This window comes from Pongo pygmaeus, chromosome 5, assembly GCF_028885625.2.
Source record: "Pongo pygmaeus isolate AG05252 chromosome 5, NHGRI_mPonPyg2-v2.0_pri, whole genome shotgun sequence".
NCBI lineage: Eukaryota > Metazoa > Chordata > Mammalia > Primates > Hominidae > Pongo > Pongo pygmaeus.
The window spans coordinates 25,912,525-25,936,943 of record NC_072378.2 but is presented as its reverse complement, the minus strand read 5'-3'; the positions used below and the strand labels follow the sequence as shown (position 1 = coordinate 25,936,943).

General features: G+C 36.0%; 1 protein-coding gene across 2 annotated transcripts in view; it reads left to right on the top strand.

The window, feature by feature from the left end:
- Positions 1-24,419, top strand: part of SLC17A1 (solute carrier family 17 member 1) — a 115,031-nt gene that overhangs the window by 5,437 nt on the left and 85,175 nt on the right. For both annotated transcript variants that reach the window (XM_054491734.2, XM_054491733.2), the window contains exons 3-10: positions 20-192; positions 6,604-6,837; positions 6,921-7,008; positions 7,365-7,451; positions 13,318-13,436; positions 13,537-13,698; positions 14,759-14,891; positions 14,984-15,131. In XM_054491734.2, the coding sequence (XP_054347709.2) occupies positions 20-192; positions 6,604-6,837; positions 6,921-7,008; positions 7,365-7,451; positions 13,318-13,436; positions 13,537-13,698; positions 14,759-14,891; positions 14,984-15,131 (1,144 nt within the window). The remainder of the gene's footprint in view (positions 1-19; positions 193-6,603; positions 6,838-6,920; positions 7,009-7,364; positions 7,452-13,317; positions 13,437-13,536; positions 13,699-14,758; positions 14,892-14,983; positions 15,132-24,419) is intronic.

The following is a 24,419-nucleotide window of genomic DNA, read 5'->3' as shown; positions in this document are numbered from 1 at the left end:
TTTCTGTTTTACTTTGTAGTTCCAGGTTTCTGTTCCTTTCGCTATGGATTGTCTTTCCTTGTGCACTGTTGTAATGTTATAATAACAGCACAGCGCGCGTGCCTGAATCTCACAATGGTAGTCATGGTGAATAGCACAGATCCACATGGTTTGCCCAACACCTCCACAAAGAAGCTCCTGGATAATATAAAGGTATATCAATAATTTTCCTCACAGTCAAATGTTTAAAAGCCTGCCTTGCTAACTAATTTATGTAGATATGAAATTGTATTGATATGATAATATAATTGAAAAAGAAGCTCAAGTCTTCATTACCTTGCCAGGAGTGACCTGAATAAAATGTCCCATGATTAAAGTATGCCTCAATATTTCTGAAGGGCTTGTTGTGTAAATCCTTCTATGTGAGAGAGAATAAAACCCAAGAGTTAGGGCTTCTTTGCAATCAAGAAATTTGGACAAGAGAAAAAAAAGGAAAGCATTTTAAATCAGAAGTGGAAGGTGAAAACACATTATATTTTTTAAGTTTTTGACATGCGGGATATTTAAATGTTTCATTAATTTCATCTCTGGGAGATAATCAATTGTTATCTACCAGAAGATGTAGATGCAGGAAAAAATAAAAACAAGATAGGTAATGTCAGTAAAGAGATGGAAACTGTAAAAAGAATTAAAAAGCAATATTAGAAATCAAGGAAACTATAACAAAGAATGCTTTTGAGGGGCTCATCAGCAGACTCTACTCCACTGAGGAAATAATTAGTGAACATGAACATAGGTCAATAGAAACTTCCGAAGTTGAAATGCAAAGAAAAAGAGAATTTTAAAAAATTAACAGATCATTCCCAAATTGTAGACAGTATCAAATGGTGTAACATGTGCATGACCAGAATGCCAGAGAGAATAGAAAACAAATATTTTTTTTAAAAAATGGCTGAGAACTTTCCATAATTAATGACAGACATCAAACCACAGATCCAAGAAGCTCAGAGAACACCAAACAAGATAAATAGCAAAAAGAAAAACAAAGAAAAGCCACCTAGGCATACCGTATTTAAATTGCAGAAAACCAAGACAAAAAGAATATTTCAATAAAACCAGAGGAAGAAAATACCTACAGAGGAACAAGTATAAGAATTACAGCAGACTTCTTATCAGAAACCATGCAAACAAGGAAAGAAAAGTGAACTTTTTAATGTGTTGAAAGAAAGAAAACCCCTGCCAACTTAGAATTCTGTACTCGATAAAATTATTGAAAAAATTGAAAGACTGTAAAATTTCAAGCTGTAGCTATAATTTGAAAAAGACTTTATTGTCTTTCAATTTTTGTCCTTCAATTTTCCCTCTATATATATGAATTTACTGCCAGCAGGCTTACCACAAAAGAAATGTTAAAAGATGGTAGATTTTAATCCAACTATATTAACAATCACTTTAAATGTGAATGTTCTAAACACATCAGTTAAAAGACAGAAATTGTTAGAATTGATAACAAATAAAGATCCTCAAATATTCTATCTACAAGAAATCCTGTTAAAATATAAAGACTCAGATAAGTTAGAAGTAAAGGGATGAAGAAAGATGTGAACTATGCAACCGTGAAAACACAAATCAAAAGAAAACTGAAGTAGCTATATTAATTTTAGACAAAGCAGAGTTTATAGCAATGAAGATAACCAGAGATAAAGAGGGCATTACCCAATGATAAAAAGAGTGAATTCTCCAAAAACAAATGATTCTAAACATGTGTATCCCTAACAACGGAGCAGCAAAATATAGGAGGCAAAAACTGTGAGAACTGAAAGGAAGAATAGAAAAATACACACTTGGTAACTGTTTTCTATTTGTTAAATCTGTTCTTTGTTAATTTTTTTTCATTCACATTTTGCCTTTTCTGGGTTTAACTGAGCATTTTATATGATTGAATTTTATCTCCTCTCTTGATATTTCATTTATACTTGAAAAAAACTGTTTTAATAGCTTCCATAGGTTTTCTAATATACATTTGTAATAATATAAATCTACCTCCAAATAACACTATACTATTTCATGTATCATGAAGGCATCTTGTAACAGAATATTTCCAATTCCTCTCTCCCATCTCTGTGACTACTGTTATTCATTTTATATATCTATATGTTATAAACACTCAAAACATTCCTTCAACAAAAAGCTATCTTTTAGATCAATTCAAAATAAAATATTTTCCACTTTCATTTATTCTTTTCTAATGGTCTTACTTCTTAAACGTAGATCCGAATTTTTTAGCTATATCACTTTTCTTCTGCCTGAAGAACTTCTTTTAACATTTTTTTGTGGGTTGTGCTTTTGTTGCATATAAGAAATCTTTGCATAACCCAAGATCAAAAAAAATTTTCTATGTTTTAGAAGTTTTATAATTTTTCATTTTACTGTTAAATCTATGATTCATTTTGAATTACTTTTTGTATATGTTGCATTAAAGATTTTTTTTTTTACATATGGATATACAATTTTTTTCAGCCCAATTTGTTGAGAACACTTTTCTTTCTCCACTGAATTGCCTCTGAATGTTCATTGAAAATTAGTAGTTGGAGGTGTAACACTACCTACTACTAATTTTAAGACTTACACAGAGTTATAGTAATAAAGACAGTGTAGAATTAGTGTAAAGACAGAAAATAGATCAATGAAATATAATAGAGAGACTGACACACATATGAACAACTGATTTTTCAAGATATGCAAAAGAACAAACATAAAACTGGACTTCATCAGAATTTAAAATACTGTTAAGATAATGGAAAAACAAGTCAGCGACAGGGGCACATGTTTGCTAATCATATCTTGTAAAGAGCTTCTATCAACACTCAATTAAAAAACACAACCCAATACAAAAAATGGAAAAAGATGTGAACAGCTATTTCACCAAAGGAGATACACAGAGGAAAAATACTCACATGAAAAGATGCTCTATATCATTTGACATTGGAGACAAACATCAACTACAAAGACATACTACTGCACACTGATTCAAATGGCTAAAATTGTAATGATTGCAAATACAAAGTGTGCTCAGGAATGTGGAGGAACTAGAATTCTCCTACAGTCTTGGTGAGAATGCAATGTGGTACAACCACTTTGGAATACACTTTGTCATTTCATAAAAAATTAAGCATACGCCTACCATATGAGACAGCCATTCCACTGCTAGTTGTTTACTGAAGAGAAATAAAAGCATATGTCCATTCAGAGACTTGTACATAAATGTTCTATAAACATTTTTGTCTAGCTTTATTTCTGATAGCCAAAAAACTGGAAATAACCTAAATGTCCGTCAATAGGTGAATGAATGAACAAACTATGGCACATCCATAAAATGGAGTACTACTTAGCAGTATAATGGAATGAACTACTGACACAAAGAACAACATAGATAAAACTGAAGATAATTATGCCAAGTGAAATAAGCTAGACAATAAAAAAGAGTACATACCATAGGATTCCCTTAATATAAAACTTCTAGAAAATGAAAACTAAGTTACAGTGACAGGCAGCAGATCAGTGGTGGGAGAGGGCAGGAGGGAGGAATTACAAAAAAAATAGGAGGAAGTTTTTGGAGATAAAGAATATGTTCACTGTCTTAATTGTGGTGATAGCTTCACAAGTATATATATAGATACAGTTTATTGTGTCAATTATCTATTTTACATAAAATCTGTTCTGTATAAAATCTATTTTGTATAAAATCTATTTTATATAAAATGTTTTGAATTATATTCTTAAATATTTATGGTATTCCAGTGCTTTGGTTTAAATACTGAGAACCTCATATTCTAGAGAAATGGCTACTCACGGGAGTTGTACTTTAGAGTCTTCACTATGGCTCTAAAAGGGGAGGGAGCTCCTGAGCTATAGAGCTTGAAAGATCAGCCCACCACCCCATGAAACCTTTTGCCATCCCATGAAATTTCCTGTCACAATTCAGTTTACTGCTACATAAGGTACTACATTTAAAAATGAAGAAATATAATACATAATTATTCTAAATAGAAAATCTCACCAGAAAATTATTCCACAAAGCAGATCTAAATTGTAGTCTAACATTACAAAATAACCTAAAAATTAGTAAAGCAATTATAGCTATGGAAGGAACACCACAGTGCAGTATCTACAAGAACTCAAAGTAGACGTGGCCAGACCACAAGAGGCTTTGCTTGGAGAGCAGATGAATGAAAAAAGGAAATTGACAGGAAAGGATTATGAAAAAGTCAGAAAGAACATTTTAGAAAAAATGACGAAATAACAGGAAAAACAAGGAAGAACAGACACACACAGATATTTTACCACTCTAAGAAACACTGATTATAGAAAAGAAAATGAGAAAGAAGGTAGATGAAGAATATTCTGTAGTCAGTCTTCCCTCTTCCATCGAAATCAAGAAGATTGTGTCATTATTCTTTTTAAAGCATACCAACCTGACAGTTAGAAATTCTACCATAACTTTAAAGTATATATTCTTTTATTACTAATGGGATTACACATTTGTATATTTCTGTGACCTATGTTTATTGATCATTTCCATTTTGTTCTCTTATAAATTATCTATTGATACCCTGGATACATTTTCCTTATTGAGGTATCATATATTTCTTATTCATTTATATGACCCATACAAATGTGTATATATATTTATTTCTAAGATTTACATAGAGTCATTTATACATTTATATGTGGAGTACTTTGTTCAATGGCAACTAGTTAATGCACTGAATAGAAAAATATAAACTGAGGATTTATCTTTCTGGTGTGAGTAGTTTCAGTCTGAGCTCAGGGGATTTAAACCAATTCCGGTGAACTTTTTTTATTTTCTACATTCTGCTGTGGAGAGTGATAGCTTTAAGCCGTAAGAAAAACTATCCAAGATTTTGAGTGATCTGTTCACATGCACAGAGAGAGTTGAACAAATGCCTGCTGGCCCACCTGATATAGGTAAGGGTGAGTATTGACCTCCTTGGTGCTTCCTGTGATTAAAAACAAGAAAAACAAAACAAAACAAAACCTGGCTGAGCATTCTGCTTCATCTTCTGCGTAGCTTCCTTCCCCTCAGTGGAAAAGATCTGGAACTTCCCTGGCACCCAGGCTACTATACGGATGTGCCTCACTGATTATTATTTGGTATTCTCAGAGAGTCACGCCTACCAGATTTTTCCATGGAAGTCCTTTTCCATCCAAGAGAAATATTACACTCTAGAGGCCACAGCTATAGGGTGACAGTGACTTGAAAAGGAGAGAAATAAAGAGGAATGGAGGGATGATAGTGATGACAACAAACATAAGGATTCCTACCTATTTTATTTAATATTCAACCAAAAATAACATCCAGCACATTCACTGTTTATTCAGGAAACTCTTCGTTATTTAATGTGTTCCTCCTAATTATGCAAGTAACAGAGAAAGTTTAGAAAATGCCACTATCTTAGACACTTCCAAATAAACTTTATCCTGTCCTCCTCTACTACCATTAAGATTTCTCCCTGTTAAGTGGGTCCAAAAGCTTGTGCAACCTCCTCCCTCGTAGTCTCAACAATAAATTCAATATTAGGATTTTCTTTTATCTTTTTTTTTTTTTTTTTTTTTTTTTTGAGATGGAGTCTAGCTCTGTCGCCCAGTCTGGAAGGCAGTGACGCGATCTTGGCTCACTGCAAGCTCCGCCTCCCAGGTTTACGCTATTCTCCTGCCTCAGCCTCCTGAGTAGCTGGGACTACAGGCGCCTGCAACCACGCCCGGCTAATTTTTTGTATTTTTAGTAGAGATGGGGTTTTTTAGTAGAGACGGGGTTTCACTGTGTTAGCCAGGATGGTCTTGAGCTCCTGACCTCGTGATCTGCCCACCTCGGCCTCCCAAAGTGTTGGGATTACAGGCGTGAGCCTCTGCACCCGGCCATCATTCTTTAATAACGTAAAAAGAAACAATAGAAGGCCCTCTAACCTAGGAATGGACTAACAAATACATTTCTGGAAAAAATATGCCACATCAGAGCCAAGTGAAAGAAGAGAAATGGCCTTTTTCTTTTTATTGTTCCTTGCAGTTGTTTTCACAGCTCAGGCTGAGAACTCTTCATGGTTTTATCTGCTGTGTATCACGACTTTGCTCTCTGGGAGCAATATGTATATGGGGAAAAGTGTTTTGCAAATGAGCTTAAATTAATGGAGGAGTTAGAGAAAGCGAACAGGGAAGAGGAAATTCACAACTGCAGTATAAGTAGTACTATGAAGTACAGGAAATTAACTATTTTAATGTATGTATGCTACGCAGGAGGAGTTTACATGCAGTTTAGCAACATTCAAGAAACAAGCATTAAATGTCTATGCTGTGAAAGGTACCGGAGGGAGGTACAGATGGTGTCCTTGGCTGTGAGGACTTTACATTACTCCAATGATAAAATGTAAATATGTACAGAAAATGGTGTGATAAAAGAATAAAGAAGGTCCTGTGATAAAGAATACTAGTAAGAGGGGAGCTACTTCACATGAGGTGAGCCAGAACAGTTTCCCTGAATCCCTAAATGTCACAGTAAATTTCTGATATGCAGAGCGATTCAACATGTCCCCCCTTGTCTTTTAGAACCCTGTGTATAATTGGAGCCCAGATATCCAGGGAATCATCTTGAGTTCCACTTTCTATGGTGTCATCATCATCCAAGTTCCTGTTGGATACTTCTCTGGAATATATTCTACAAAGAAAATGATTGGCTTTGCATTATGCTTCAGCTCTGTGTTAAGCCTGCTCATCCCACCAGCAGCTGGAATTGGAGTAGCTTGGGTCATTGTATGTCGAGCAGTTCAAGGAGTAGCCCAGGTATTAAAATAATGCTAAAACTGAACAGAGTTTAAATTCACAGGAAGTATTAGAGATTAAATGTCAAAACTTTCTCATTTCAGGGGATAGTTGGAACAGCCCAGTTTGAAATATATGTCAAATGGGCTCCTCCCCTGGAACGAGGCCGACTTACTTCTATGAGTACATCAGGTAAAGAGTTAGAGCCTAGAATGTTTGAATCCTATTTTCATCTCATTGTATTATGTTCTTCCCTAGAGCCATAAGAAATGTGTGTTTTCAACGGTCAAGGGCTTTGGAAATCATCTATTTCAGCATTCTTGCTATGAAGATGAGAGAATTGTATAGAATGGAGAAGAGGCATCCTTATCTCAAACAACAGAGAAAAAGAGAGAAAAGAAAATATTTTTATTATTTTCTTCTGATATTTGTGTTATGATACACAAATTTATTTCATAGGAAATTGTTCATTGCTACAGTGAGGCTACATTATCTCTACTTTCAGATGCCTGCATTAATTAGGGGTGTTCTTTGTACCTACTGATTAGGGTTTTTGCTGGGACCCTTTATTGTCCTACTTGTGACTGGAGTTATCTGTGAATCTCTGGGCTGGCCCATGGTCTTCTATATTTTTGGTGAGTCTCTTTCTGTAAAATCCTAGTTATTATTCAGAATCTAAGAAAAATTTAAACATTAAAACCCAATATAATGTAATAATTCATATAAAGTTAATATTAAAAATCATGAACTCCACTGAGTGAAAGAGAGAAGTCAATACTCATTAAGTTCCTATCACAAGCAAGGTATTATGCTTAGAACTATACCTGTATTTTTGTACATAACTTTTATAATTCTATAATGTAGGTGATATAGATGCATATGCTTTTATATGAAACTCTCCAGGAAAAGGATGATCAGAATAAATAAGTTTACAGATTTCAGAAATATATTACTTTTTATACTTAACATTCAAAGCATGATGTGGAGCACTACCACATAATCAAACACATTAATTTCTACAGTAAAAAATGAAATCTGCGAAAACTAGAACACACAAAAAAACTATAAAGAAATAAGGTTTACAAATAAGTGATAAAATCACTTTCGGCTCTCTGATCTTGGTTTCAGGTTTGTGAATAAGAAAATGTGGATAGGTTCTATTATGCCCATTTGATATGTGAGGAAACTTCAAAAGGCTTAGGTAACTTGATCAAAGTCATACACTTAAGGCAAATTTGGAAGAATTTATTTACAAAATGATCAGTTAAAAAGGTAGGTATGAGATGCGGTGGAATCCTAGGAATAGTCCAGTTACCTGGGGCTAGCGATACAGGAGCTCGGAACATCTAGCATCCCCAGGTCCAGAGGCATCAAGCAAGGAAGTAGTTATCAGAATCCATTAGGAGAGCCCTATAGAGCAGGATGCCTTAAAAGAACTCATGATTTTTTATAAAAGGACACATAGATTGAGGCAATCATAAGACAGAGCTAACCAGGGTTTGAAAAGACACCTTGATCTCACTCAATTCTCTCCCTCTCATCTCTGCCTGGAATTTCTGTTGGCCAAATCCAGGTGGAAGCAGAGGACATGGGGGCCTACTGATGTTCATTCAAATCAGCCATCTGTAGCCAAAGCAAGGTGAAGAAGGATGAGGAGTACATCTAGGGGGACAAACAGAAGACATCCAATACATACAGTGAGCAGATGGCAGAGGCATAATCTGAAAACACATCTTCCATCCTCAAAATTCCATTGCTGTTAATGACTGTGTTAGTCTTCAGTAGTAGACGATGGTCAGTATAGTGATGGAACATAAGCCCCTTATCAGGAAAGGGGCTGAAAAAACTGAGAATGTCTAGCCTGAAGAAGAGAAAACTTGAGAGAACATACCTTGTAGGACTGTCATATAAATAAAGTGCAGACCTGTTTTGAATTACAAAACTAACCCAAATATGCAGAAATTACGAGGGAGCGGGGGAGCAGGGATAAGGTTTCAGCTCCATATAAGGAAAACTTTTGAATAACTAATGCTGCCCAACATTGCTGATCAAGGGTTGAATGATATCTAATATTTATGTTGTATTTCTATGATAAGATCATGTACAGCAATGTATGCCACTTAACAGTTATCATGGGTGGCTTCATGAAACTCAAAAGGTGTTACACAACTACACATTGTACTATGATAATAGCTTTACTGTGAAGTCCCTCACATGTTTTTTCCTTATCACTAAGAATTGAGGAAAAGGGATTAGATGACCACTGTTTAGGAATTTAGGTGTCTGCCTTCCACCACCTTTTTACTAGAAATTACATGATGTCCACTTATGTCAAATGACCTGTCTGTTAGTGGCAGAGGGAAAACTAAAACCAAGATTGTCTTAAAATTCCATTTGGATATTCTTGCCAAGAAAGTTGAATAAATCTGAATAGATACTGTTTTAAAGAATAAGACAATAACTGTATTTAAGCAGCTGATAATTGCTGGAGATTACCAAATAGAGTAAATTGAGTCACAGACTTACATTTGCACTTAAAATGGCCTGGCCAGCTGGGCTCAGTGGCTCACGCCTGTAATCCCAGCACTTTGGGATGCTGAGGTGGGTGGATCACCTAAGGTCAGGAGTTCGGGACCAGCCTGGCCAACATGGTGAAACCCCATCTCTACTAAAAATACAAAAAATTAGCTGGGCGTGGTGGCGGGCGCCTGTAATCCCAGCTACTCGGGAGGCTGAGGCAGGAGAATCACTTGAATCCGGGAGGCAGAGGTTGCAGTGAGCCGAGATCGTGCCATTGCACTCCAGCCTAGGCAACAAGAGTGAAACTCTGTCTCAAAAAAAAAAAAAAAAGGCCTGGCCATCCTGCTATATTTGTCTCCTAAAGACTATATCAAACTTCTTAATTCTTCTCAAATCTCTAAAATGATTCCCTTTCCCTGTCTTCTATCTCAAGTAACCTCCCTTTGACCACTGAAATCATTGCGTAGTCTGTCTGTACCCATTGCCTACATTTCCTAGCATCTCATACTCTCCTTAACTCACATCTGACTAGTGTCTGTGCCATTAGACACAGCTGTTGCCAAGATCACTTATGGTTTCTGTCACCGCTGCCCTGAGGCCCAGGCCAGAGGGCCCTTGCCCTAGATTCCACGCTGTGGAGAGCCCATTCTAGCTCCTCTCTAGCTAGGCTCTCTTCATAGGGCAGGTGACAAGACAGTAGGCTCAGTAGAGCCCATGGCTCTGCTTCTAATCATCATGCCTGGAATGTCTTGCTTAAATAGAATCAAGGCTATTGGTTATATTGGAAAAGACCGGCAGGGCTCTTCCCAATATCCATTGAACTGGGGAGTGACCAAGGGAGGTAGGAGGCACTATTTGCAGAAGATATGAATGGTGCACAATGGGGAAGGCAAGGGTTTCCACATATATCCATTCAAAGTACCTAGTGAGGTGGGAATGGAATGGATCTGGGTAGGAATAGGTCAAGCTTCAGTCTAGTCGCCAGAGATTTGTGTTCAGAATTCTAACTTTAAACATGACTCTTCAGGTCATTTATTTCCCTTTGGCTTCTTTCAAAATTGTCTTTGATTTACTGAAGTTGAATATTATATTGTAACCGAAAATCAAGTTAGTTGCTTACCACACGTAGAGTCCAATTAACAAGAGAGGGGTCTGGTACAAGAAAAGTGGATTTATTCCAAAACTAGCTTGGGGAAGGGACACAAAATTTCTTGCTTTTAAATGTGCCGTTTCTCCTTTGGAGCTGAAGTGGCAAAAAAAAAAAAAAAAAAAAAAAGTGAGCATTTTCACATGGTGGGGGAAGAAATGAGCAAGGGCAGGGGTCCCCTTGCTACCAGGCAATTATCTATTGCACAGTTGAGGTGGCACTTTCATGGACAGAAGTAGGTTGAAAAAGTGACCAAAAAGGGCATGTTTTCAATATGCTCTCCTGGTGGAAGAAAGTTCCAAGGCCACTCCTGGAGAGTGGAAGTTCTGAGGCCATGCTCTAGAGATGAAAGTTCCCTGTCAATTTGGTCTGCAAATTGACTGTCAGCTCTGAGGACAGCTATGTCTTGAAGCATGTAGTTAGGAGAATTTTTCTTATAGCGAATGTCTGGTGAGGGGAGGAGGTGAAACGTTATATTTGCATTTCTGAAGGGCTAAGTTGGAAATGAGGAGCAAGAGGAAAAGGAGAAAGGGGAAAAGAAAAGAAAATTTTTAAAAATAGTAATTCATCTCAGAAAAAAAAATAGTAATTCATTCCCTTTTTCTTAAAAAACTGGGGGCATTTGGTTACAACATGTCAGTTTGTAACTTTTTTTTTTATTTATTCTTCTTGGCATTCTCTGGGCTTCCTATATCTGTGGTTTGAGGTTTATTATTAATTTTAAGAAATTCTCAGTAATTATTGCTTTAAATATTTTTTCTTTCCCCTCCGTCCCTCCCTCTCTTCCTTCCTTCTTTCCATTCTTCCTCCCTCCCTCCCTCCCTTGCTACCTCCCTCCCTTCCTTCCTTGCTACCTCCCTCCCTTCCTTCCTTTTTCTTTCTTTCTTCCTTTCTTTCTCTTTCTTCTTTTTTTTCTCTTTCTCTGTTTCTCTATTTCTTTCTTTCTTTCTTCCGGTATGTTTCTTTACATGTATATTACACCTTGTGGTATTTTTTTTATTACATGTATATTACAGCTTTTGTAATTGTCCTACAGTTCTTAGATATTCCATTTTTGTGTGTGTGTGTGAGACGGAGTCTTGCTTTTGTCACCCAGCCTGGAGTGCAATGGCAGTATCTCAGCTCACTGCAACCTCAGCCTCCTGGATTTAAGCGATTCTCCTGCCTCAACCCCCTGAGTAGCTGGGATTACAGGGGTACATCACTATGCCCGGATAATTTTTTTGTATTTTTAGAAGAGACGGGGCTTCACCATGTTGACCAGACTGGTCACGAACTCCTGGCCTCAGGTGATCCGCCCGCCTCGGCCTTCTAAAGTGCTGGGATTACAGGCGTGAGCCACCGCGCCCAGCCCATTCTGTCTTTTTAGTTCTTTTTTCTGTCTTTGCAATTCAGTTTTAGAAATTTCTATAGCCATTTTATCAAGCTCACTGATTTTTTCTTGGTCATGTCTAGTCTACTGATGCATCAAAGGCATTCTTTATTTCTATTATAGTATTTTTATTTCCAGCACTCCAGCCTCCCCATCTAGTTTCTCCCCGGACAGTATAATTCATGCTTATGGGTAAACTACCACTCACTAACATTTGTGTCCCACAAATTATTTGATCTTTCTGAGTCTCAGTTTGCTCATTTTGAAAAAGAGATAATAAACAGTATTATATGAATTTTTGGGGAGTTGATTGAATAAAACAATTTTTTTCTTTTTTATCCACTACAAAGTCAACTCCATAAAGGCAGGGATTTTTGTCTGTTTTATTCACTGCTGTATCCCTAGTACTTAAAATAGGTGCATGGTAAATAATCGGCACTTAATCAATATTTGTCAAATGAATGCAAGTCTTCTGTAAGACTGACTGATGAGCACTATATACTTTCTGTCCCAACAGAGAATTCCTCACAGTCAAATTATTAATATAAAAAACTCATAGAAACAATTTGTCAAACTCTTATAGAACTCCAATAATCCCTGAAGCCTGGGCTGTATCTTTTGACAGCTGAGGCTAAGCTGTCAAAACTGGGTGACAATAGCAAAGACATGGAGTCAACCTAAATGCCCATCAATGATAGACTGGATAAACAAAATGCAGTACATATACACCATTGACTACTATGCAGCCATAAAAAGAATGAGATCATGTCCTTTGCAGGGAAATGGATGGAGCTGGGGGCCATTCTCCTTAGCAAACTAACACAGTAACAGAAAACTAAATACCGCATGTTCTCATTTATAAGTGGGAGCTAAATGATGAGAACACGTGAACACATAGAGGAGAACAACACACACTGAGGAGAACAACCTCTACCACTGGGTAGAGGGTGGGAAGAGGGAGAGGATCAGGAAAAATAACTAATGGATACTAGGCTTAATACCTGGGTGATGAAATAATCTGTACAATAACCCCCTATGACACAAGTTTACCTATATAACTAACCTGCACATGTATCCCTGAACTTAAACATTAAAAACAAAACAAAACAAAACAACTGGGCAATTGTCAAGCCCTGTGCAGGCTCAGCTGTGCCATCCTCTTATGGTGGAACACATGAGGAATTTGAAAAGATGAGGGCCTGAGGGCAGGGAGGCCCAGCTGTCATGAGTGGAGGGAGCAGAGGATAGGAGATCAGGAAAGGGCATAGGCGTTACCCCATTTCTAGTAGGGAGGGGTCCCTGTGGGTAGAAGAAGAACTGAAAAACACAAGCCTTGTTGCAAAGTTTCAAAAAAGAAAGAGGAGGTCCAGGTTCTCAGACTAATACATTGAAAAATGCCAATTTGGGAAAGAGATCCACTACAAACAGAAATTTCCAATTCTAACTTATCCTGCTTTGATAGGTGCTTGTGGCTGTGCTCTATGTCTTCTCTGGTTCGTTCTGTTTTATGATGACCCCAAGGACCACCCATGTATAAGCATCAGTGAAAAGGAATACATCACATCCTCCCTGGTGCAGCAGGTAGAACACAGTTCTCCATATTGGCATCTCCCAGATTCTACTCCAAACAGCATGTTCTAGTCTGTTCTAATGTGCTAATTATTAATGAATTTCTTTCCAGGTCAGTTCAAGTAGACAATCTCTGCCTATCAAGGCTATGCTTAAGTCGCTTCCAGTCTGGGCTATTTCCATTGGTAGTTTTACATTTTTCTGGTCACATACCATCATGACACTATACACTCCAATGTTTATCAACTCCATGCTTCATGTTAATATAAAAGAGGTAAGTATACTATTTGTTCTTTTTTTAACTTAGGAAAGACTCTGTGTATATTTTTCTGTCTCTAATGACCCTAGTCTCAGCTCTTGCCAGCTCCTCACACTGTCTGGCTACTGCTCTTCACCTGGAAACTAACTGTTTCTGCTCTTTATATGAACATTGCCCAAAACAGAAGGCGTTGATGTAGACATAAGTGTCTGGCACTCCAGCAACAGCACACATGCATCTATATTTCCACACATTCCCCATCTCCCATTCACTGTGTGACTCCCTTTGTATATTACTTAAGGCTCAACACCACCATTCCCTGCAGGGACTGGGGGCCTCCTATGAAAGTCACTTAGCCAGGCCCTGTCAGTCTGCCAAGTTTTACCAATCTTCTCCAAGGTAAGGCAATGAGTCTGGGCTATGAAGCCAAGGCTCAAGTCTTACTTTGGAAGGACTGACATACCCATTGCTCATCTGGCTTGGAGAATCACTGATATGGGCAAACTCCTATTGTTCGATACCATAATAACCAGACAAGACAAGACTCCTTTAGAAATGGAGTCTGTCTGGGCTTACCACTTTACTGCATTCTGTAATGAACTTACAGTAAACCAGCCTAGGGGCCGGCATAACAGTAAAGTCTTATAAACTCTCTCTGACTCAATTTTATACTTCATGAAACCCTGAAGTTGTTGCAAGGACTAGTAGCAGCTGGTCCAGTGTAAGCACCATACGCATGTCCGTAATTGTCATCTTTATCCTCTCTATCATTTTCCCCAAGGCCAGTATTTCCCATTCTGATGTAGTCTTCCTTCTCTATCATCCAGTGCTTTTATGTTTCATGATACTGAAATTGGAAGATTTAACAGATTATGACAAATATTACTGACCTCAAAGCTATTTTTCTCTTTCTTTTGGGTAATGTGGTCCCAGCAGTAATTCTGTTGTTGTATGTTGATGGTTTCCTATATGAAAGTACACATTTTAGATAATAAATTTTAGCATAGGGATTACTCTGTGTGTCAGTACTGCTTTACCCATCAAACTCACTACAAGAATAATGTTTCCTCTTCAGAATGGGTTCTTGTCTTCCCTTCCCTATTTGTTTGCCTGGATCTGTGGTAACCTAGCAGGTCAGTTATCAGACTTCTTCCTGACCAGGAATATTCTCAGCATAATTGCTGTCCGGAAACTCTTCACAGCAGCAGGTAAGCAACAGCCAGAACATTTAGGCACTTGGGAGATACTTCTCCCCTATCTTTAGGATGCACCTGACTAAGTTGTCTGAATCACTCCCCAGGATTTCTCCTTCCTGCAATCTTTGGTGTATGCCTGCCTTACCTGAGTTCCAGCTTCTACAGCATTGTCATTTTCCTAATTCTTGCTGGTGCAACAGGAAGCTTTTGCTTGGGTGGAGTACTTATAAATGGCTTGGATATCGCTCCCAGGTAGGATTTGTTTACATGCTTTTTTTTAACCTTTAACAAATAAATATTATATATATTTATTGTGTACAACGTGATGATTTAAAATATGGACACTTTGTGGGATGGCTAAAATCGAGCAAAGTAACATAAGCATTACCTCACACACTTAGCATTTTTTTGTGCGTGGGAACACAAAATTTACTCTTAGGAATTTTCAAGAATATAATATATTGTTTTATGCTATAGTCACTGTGTTATACAATAGATCTCTTAAGCTTTTTCCTCATATATAAATAAAATTTCGTGTCTTATGGCTAACATCTCACTCCCAGTGCCTAGTAATCACTATTCTACTCTAATTCTGAGTCCAATTTTGTAAGATTCCACATGTAAGTGAGATCATGCGGTGTTTGTCTTTCTATGTCTGACTTATTTCACTTAATGTCCTCCAGGTTCATTCAAGTTGTCACAAATGACTTGATTTCCTTCATTTTTAGACTGAATAGTATCCCATTGTGTATATATACCACATGTTTGTTATCCCATTCATCTGCTGATGGACACTTAGGTTGATCCTATGTCTTGGCTACTGTGAATAATGCTGCAATGAACATGGTAGTGCAGATAGCTCTTTTGACATTCTCACTTAATTTCCTTTGGATAGACACCCAGGAGTGGAAATGCTGGATCATATAGTGGTTCTACTTTTAATTTTTTGAGGAACATCCATACTGTTTTCTGTAACAGCTGTACTAATTTACATTCCCACCAATGGTATGCAAAAGTTCCCCTTTTGTCCACATCCCCATCAACACTTATCTTTTGTATTTTTGATAACAGACACTCTAACATGTGTAGGGGGATATCTCATTGTGGTTTTAATTTGAATTTCCCTGATGATTAGTGGTGTTAGACATTTTTTTCATATACCTGTTGATAGTATATCTTTTTTTGAGAAATGTCTATTCAGGCCCTTTTCCCATTTTTTAATTGGGTTTTTTTCTTGTTATTGAGTTTGAGTTCCTTGTATTCTTTGGATATTAACCGCTTATTATATGTATAGTCTGCAAATATTTTCTCCTATTCTTCAGGTTGTCTCTTCACTCTGTTGATTGTTTCTTTTCCTGTGCAGAAGCTGTTTAGTTTGATATAATCCCATTTGTCTGTCTTTGCTTTCATTGCTTGTGCTTTTGTGATCCTAACCAAAAAAATCATTGCCCAGGTCAAAGTCATAGAGCTTGTCCCCTGTGTTTTCTTCTAGTAGTTTTACAGTTTCAGGTCTTACATTTAAGTCTTTAATCCATTTTGAGTTGATTTTTATATATGGCACGAGATGAGTCTAATTCCGTTCTTCTGCATGTGGATACCCAGTTGTTCCAACAGCATTTATTGAAGACACCATCCTTCCCCCATGTTGTGTTCTTGGCACCTCTGTCAAAAATCAATTCACCCTAAATGTTGGATTTATTTCTGGACTCTCTATTCTGCTCCATTGCTCTATGTATCTATTTTCATTCTAGTATCATGTTATTTTTATTATTAAAACTTTGAAGTATATTTTGAAGTCAGATAGTGTGATGCCTCCAGTTTTGTTTTTTTGTTTAAGATTACTTTGGTTATTTGGGACCTTTTGTACTTCCACAGAAATTGTAAGATTGTTTTTCTATTTCTGCGAAAAATGTCATAGGAATTTTGATAAGGATTGCATTGAATCTTTAATTGCTTTGGATTGTACAGACATTTTAACAACATTAATTCTACCTATCCATAAGCACAGGATATCTTTACATTTGTTTGTGTCTTCTTCATTATCTTCCACCAAAATTTTAGTTTTCATTGTGGTCTTTCACCTGTTCAGTTAAATTTATTTTAAGAATTTTTTTCTTGTAACTATTATATATGGGATTGTTTCATTGATTTGTGTGTGTGTGTGTGTGGATAGTTCACTGTAACTAGGGAGAGTTTTAAAAAATCTCTTTCTTTCTTAAATCCAAGCTCTCAAAAGCATTTCTAAAAGTTGTTTGTTTTTGTATAAATTTAAGGCATGCAAATACAGTTTTGTTAAGTGGATATATTACGTAGTGGTGAAGTTTGGGTTTTTAGGGTAACCATTACTTGAATAATGTACATCGTACCTATTAAGTAATTTTTTAACCCTCACCCTCCTCCCACTCTTCCAAGTCTCTAATGTCTGTTATTCTACACTCTGTCCTTGTGTATACGTTATTCAGTTCTTACTTTGTAACTGAGAACTTGCAGTATTTGGTTTTCTGTTTCTGAGTTGTTTCACTTAAGACAAGGGCCTCTATTTCCATCCATGTTGCTGAAAAAGACATGATTTCATTCTTTTTTATGGCAGAATAGTATTCCATTGTGCATATGAACCACATTTTCCTCATCCAATCATCTATTGATGGACACTTAGGTTGATATCTTTGCTATTGTGAATAGTGTTGCAGTAAACACATGAGTGCAGATATCTTTTTGATACGGTAATATCTTTTCCTTTGAGTAGACACCCAGTAGCAGAATTGCAGGATCTAATAGTAGTTCTATTTATAGTTCTTTGAGAAATCTCCATACCGTTTTCCATAGAGGTTGTAATAATTTACATTTCCACTAACAGTGTATAAGCATTGCTTTTTCTGTGCATCCTCATCAACATCTGTTGTTTTTTGACTTTAATAATAATCATTCTGACTGGCATAAGATGCCATCTCATCATAGTTTTAATTTGCACTACTCTGAGGATTAGTGATGTTGAAAGTTTTTTTCATATGCTTATTGTCCATTTGTCTGTCTTCTTTTGAAAATGTCTGCTTATGTCTTTTTTTCCACTTTTTTAATGTGGTTATTTATATTTTGTTGTTAAGTTGGAGTTCCTTGTTAATTCTGAATTTTTTTTTTTTTTTTTGAGGAGCGCATGACTTTCTTTTATTTATTTATTTATTTATTTATTTATTTATTTATTTGTTTGTTTATTTTTTTCTCCCCCCTCCCCCCACCCCACAACAGTCCCCGAAGTGTGATGTTCCCCTTCCTGTGTCCATGTGTTCTCATTGTTCAATTCCCACCTATGAGTGAGAATATGCAGTGTTTGGTTTTTTATTCTTGTGATAGTTTACTGAGAATGATGATTTCCAATTTCATCCATGTCCCTACAAAGGACGTGAACTCATCATTTTTTATGGCTGCATAGTATTCCATGGTGTATATGTGCCACATTTTCTTAATCCAGTCTATCATTGTTGGACATTTGGGTTGGTTCCAAGTCTTTGCTATTGTGAATAATGCCGCATTTTTTTAAAAAAAATATTCTTTTTATTTCAATAGCTTTTGGGATACAAGTGGTTTTTCGTTACATGGATGAATTGACAGTGGTGATGTCTAAGATTTTAGTGCATCCATCATGGGAATAGTGTACATTGTACCCAATATGTGGTTTTTTATCCCTTGCCCTTCCTCCCATTTTCCCCCCGAGTCTCCATGGTTCATTATATCACTCTGTATGCCTTTGTATACCCATAGCTTAGCTCCCACTTATAAGTGAAAACATACGGCATTTGGCGGCAAACATATGAAAAAATGCTCCACATCACTAATTATCAGGGAAATGCATATAATAACCGCAATGTGATACCACCTTACTCCTGCAAGAATGGCCATAATTAAAAAACAAAATAATAATAGATATTGTCATGGGTGTGGTGAAAAGGGAAAACCTTTACACTTTGGTGGGAATGTAAACTAGTACAACCACTATGGAAGACAGTGTGGAGATTCCTTAAAGAACTACAAGTAGAATACCATTTGACCCAGCAATCCCACTACTGGGTATCTACCCAGAGGAAAAGAAGTCATTATATGAAAAAGACACTTGCACATGCATGTTTATAGCAGCACAATTCACAATTGCAAAAATATGGAACCAGCCTAAATGCCCATCAAACAATAAGTAGATAAAGAAAATGAGGTGATATATATATTATGGAATACTACTCAGCCATAAAAAGAAACAAAATAAAGCCATTTGCAGTAACCTGGATGAAGTTGGAGACCATTATTCTAAGCAAAATAACTTGTAACTCAGGAATGGAAAATCAAACATTCTACGTTCTCACTTATAATTGGTGAGCTAAACAATGAGGACATAGGTATAAGAATAACATAATGGACTCCAGGGACTCAGGGAAAAGGGTGAGAGGGGAGTGAGGGTTAAAATACTACACACCGCGTGCAATGTGCACTGCTCAGATGATGGGTGCACCAAAATCTCAAATATCCTCACTAAAGAATGTATCCCTGTAACCAAATACCACCTGTTCCCCCAAAATTATTGAAATAAGAATTTTTAAAAACATATGGCATTTGGTTTTCCATTCCTGAGTTACTTCACTTTGGTCTCCAGCTTCATCCAAGTTGCTGCAAAAGACATTATTTCATTTTTTTAATGGCTGAGTAGTATTCAATTGTGTATATATACCACATTTTCTTTATACATGCATCAGTTGATGGGCGCTGAGGTTGGTTCCATATCTTTGCAACTGTGAATTGTGCTGCAGTAAATATACACATGCAGGTGTTTTTTTGTTTGTTTGTTTTTACAATGACTTATTTTCCTTTGGGTAGATACCCAGTAGTGGAATTTCTGGATGGAATAGTAGATCTACTTTCAGTTCTTTTGGAAATCTCCATACCGTTTTCCATAGAAGTTGTGGTAATTTACATTCCCGTCAGCAGTGTATTAAGCAATCTCTTTTTATCACATCCACAACAATGTCTATTGTTTTTTAACTTTTTGATAATGGCCATTCTTCCACGAGTAAGGTAGTATCTCATTATGGTTTTAATTTGCATTTCACTGATGATTAGTGATGTTGAGTATTTTTTCTTATGTTCGTTGGCCATTTGTATATTTTCTTTTTTGAGAAATGTCTATTCATGCCATTTGCCCACTTTTTGATGAGATTATGTTTTTCCTGCTGATTTGTTTGAGTTCCTTGTAGATTGTGGATATTAGTCCTTTGTCAATGCATAGTTTGCAAATCTTTTCGCCCATTCTGTGGGTTATCTGTTTACTCTGATGATTATTTCTTTTGCTGTACAGAATCTTTTTAGTTTAATTACGTCCCATTTATTTATTTTTGTTTCTTTTGCATTTGTTTTTGGGGTCTTAATCATGAATTCTTTGCCTAGGCCAATGTCCAGAAGAGTTTTTCCTAGGTTATCTTCTAGAGTTTTTATGGTTTCAGGTCTTATGTTTCAGTGAAACTTGTCTCACCCACAGCCCACAGGCAACATGCAGACCGTAATAGCTTTGAATGTGGCCCAACTCAAATTTCTAAATTTTCCTGAAACATTATGAGATTTTTTTGCAATTTTTTTTAGCTTGTCAGCTATTGTTAGTATTATTGTATTTTGTGTGTGGCCCAAGACAATTCTTCTTCCTATGTGGCCCAGAGAAGCCAAAAGATTGAACACCCTTGATTTAAGTCTTTGCTCTATTTTAAATTGACTTTTATATAAGGTGAGAGATAGGGATCCAGTTTCATTCTTCTAGATGTGGCTGGTCATTTTTCCAAGCACCATTTATTAAATAGGATGTTCTTTCCCCATTTGTGTTTTTGTGTGCTTTGTCAAAGATCAGTTGGTTGTATTTGGCTTTATTTCTGGGTTCTCTGTTCTGTTCCATTGGTCTATGTGCCTACTTTTATACCAGTACCATAATGTTTTGGTAACTATAGCCATACAGTATAATTTGAAGTCCAGTAGTGTGATGCCTCCAGATGTGTTGTTTCTGTTTAGGATTGCTTTGGCTATTTGGGTTCTTTTTTGTTTCCATACGAATTTTAGGATTATTCTTCTAATTCTATGAAAAATTATGTTGGCATTTTGATAGGAATTCCATTGAATCTGTAGATTGCTTTGGGCAGTATGATTGTTTTCATATTGATTCTTCTAATCCATAGCATGGGATGTGTTTCCATTTGTGTCATACATGATTTCTTTCAGTAGTGTTTTGTGGTTCTCCCTGTAGAGATTTTTTCCCCCTCCTTGGTTAAGTATATTCCTTGGTATTTTTTGGTTTTGTTTCTGTTTTTGCAGCTGTTGTAATAGGGATTGAGCTCTTAATTTGATTATCAGCTTGGTTATTGTTGTTGTATAGCAGTGCTACTGATTTATGTATGGTCTTGTAACCTGAGACTGCTGAATTCATTTAGAAATCTAGGAGTCTTTTGGAGTAGTCTTGAAGATTTTCTAGGTATACAATCATATTATTGGTGAACGGCAATAGTTTGACTTCCTCTTTTTGAATGCTCTTTGTTTTTTTTATTTTGCCTAATTGCTCTGGCTAGGTCTTCCAGTAAAATGTTGACCAGAAGTGGTGAAAGTGGGCATCCTTGTCTTATTCAAGTTGTCAGGAGGAATGCTTTCAACTTTTCCCTATTCAGCATGATGTTGGTTGTGTTTGCTATATGTGACTTTTATTATTTTGAGGTATGTCCCTTCTATGCTTAATTTGTTAAGGATATTTATTACAAAGGATGCTGGATTTTATCAAATGCATTTTCTGTATCTGTTGAAATGTTCATATGGGTTTTATTTTTAACTGTTTATGTTATATATCACATTTACTGACTTGCATATGTTAAACTGTGCTTGCATTCCTAGGATGATACCCACTTAATCATGGTGTATTATCCTATCTATTTGATGCGCTGCTGGATTTGGTTAGCTAGAATTTTGTGGAGGATTTTTCATCTATGTTCATCAGGGATATTGATCTATACTTTTCTTTTTTTGTTACAGCCTTTTCTGATTTTGGTGTCAGGGTGATACTGGCTTCATAGAATGAGTTAAGGAGGATTCCCTCTTCCTCAGTCTTTTGGAATAGTTTCAGTAGGATTGGCACCAATTCTTTGATTGTCTGGTAGAATTCAGCTGTGAATCTGTCTGGCCCTGGGCTTTGTTGTTGTTGTTGTTGTTGGCAATTTTTTTAAATTACTGATTTAATTTCACTGCTTGTTATTACTCTGTTCAGGGTTTCTATTTTTTCCTAATTTAATCTAGAAGGGTTGTATGTTTCCAGGAATTTGTCCATTTCCTCTAGATTTTCTAGTTTATGTGCATAGAGGTGTTCATAGTAGTCTCTAATGGTCTTTTGTATTTCTGTGGTGTTAGTTACAATGTCTCCAATTTCATTTCTAATTGTGTTTTATTTTAATCTTCTCTCCTCTTTTTTTGGTTAATCTAGCTAATCATCTAATTTATCTTTTCAAAGAGCCAGGCTTTTGTTTCATTGATCTTTTGTACTGTTTTTCTTTCAATTTCATCTAGTTCTACTCTGATCTTTGTTATTTCCTTTCTTCTTCTAGCTTTGGGTTTAGTTTGTTCTTTTTTTCTCTAGTTCCTTGAGATGTGACATTAGGTTGTCAATTTGTGATCTTTCAGACTTTTTGATATAGGCACTTAGTACTATAAACTTTCGTCTTAGCATTGCTTTTGCTGTATCCCAGATGTTTTGGTAACTTGTGTCACTATTTATTTCAATCTTGATTTCATTGTTAACCCAAAACCCATTCTGGAGCAGATTAATTTCCATGTATTTGGATAGTTTTCATGGTTCCTTTTGTAGTTTATTTCTAGTTTTATTCCACTGTGGTCTGAGAAGGTACTTGATATAATTTTTAAATATAAGATACTTGATAAATTTTAAAAAATTTGTTGAGACTTTTTTGTGGCCTATCATATGGTGTCTCTTGGATAATGTTTCATGTGCTGATAAGAGGACTATATATTCTGCAGTTCTTGGGTAGAATGTTCTGTAAATATGTTAGATCCATTTGTTCTAAAGTGTAGTTTAAGTTTATTGTTTCTTTGTTGACTTTCTGTCTCAATGATCTGTCTACTGCTGTCAGTGGAGTGTTGAAGCCTTCCACTGTTATTGTGTTGCTGTCTATCTCATTTCTTAGGTCTAGTAGTAGATGTGCAAATAAATCTTGGAGCTCCAATGTTAGGTCCACATAAATTTAGTATTGTAATATCTTCTTGTTTGACTGATGTTTTAATCATAATATAATGACCTCCTTTGTCTTTTTTTTACTGTTGTGGCTTTAAACTCTGTTTTATGATATAAGAATAGCTACTCCTGCTCACTTTTGGTTTCCATTTGTGCGTAAGATATTTTTCTACCCTTTTATTGAGTTTATATGAATCGTTATGAGTTAGATGAGTCTCTTGAAGACAGCAAATATTTGTTTTGTGATTTTTTTTTTATTAATTCTGCCATTTTGTATCTTTTAAGTGGAGCATTTAGACCATTCACTTTCCATGTGAATATTGAGATGTAAGGTACTATTCCAGTCATCATGTTACCTACTTTGTTTTCTTCATTGTGTTATTGTTTTATAGGCCTTGTGTGTTTTATGCTTTAAAGAGGTTCTATTCTGGTGCAGATCAGCTTTTGTTTCAGAATTTAGAACTCCTTTTAGCATTTCTTGTAGGGATAGTCTGCTAGTGACAAATTCCCTCATCATTTGTTTCTGAAAATGACTTATTTCTCCTTCATTTATGAAACTTAAGTTTCGCTGGATACAAAGTTCTTGGCTGACAGTTGTTTTCTGTTTAAGGAAGCTTAGATAAGACCTCAACCCCTTCTAGCTTGTAAGGTTTCTGCTGAGAATTCTGGATAGTTAAGCTACATTGTTGTTCATAGCCACCAGGCCAAAAGTTCTGAAGAAATATCTATATAAGTCAGATATAATCTTTAATTAAAGATATGTTAATCCTTAATTAATGATATTAATCATTAACGATATATTCAGATGTATGCATCCGTCATATATGTATGTGAAAAGTATATCCTTATGATTAGAAGCACAGATTCTAGAGTTAGACAGTTGCATTTCAATATCAGCACAGCCATTTATATCAAACAAATTATTTACCTTCTCTGTGATGATTTTTTTCACACATAAAATCGATTAATAAAAGAATGTTTACTCATAGAGTTATTAAGATAATTGAATAAGTTAATGTAGGTCAATTATATAGAATAGTACCTGGCACACTCTGGCAAGCACTGTGTAAGGGTTAGCTGCTCCATAATTATTGCTATTATATCCATATTCATATATTATTAATTCTCATAACAACCTACCAGTTAGTCATATTTATCTTACAACTAAAGAAACTGAGGTTCAGATACTTAATTTTGAGCTCAAAATCTCACCACTGGTCTGAAATTTTACCTAGGATTTTAATCAAGACCTGTTTGGCAAAAAACTTTTGCTCTTTTCAAGATGTTAT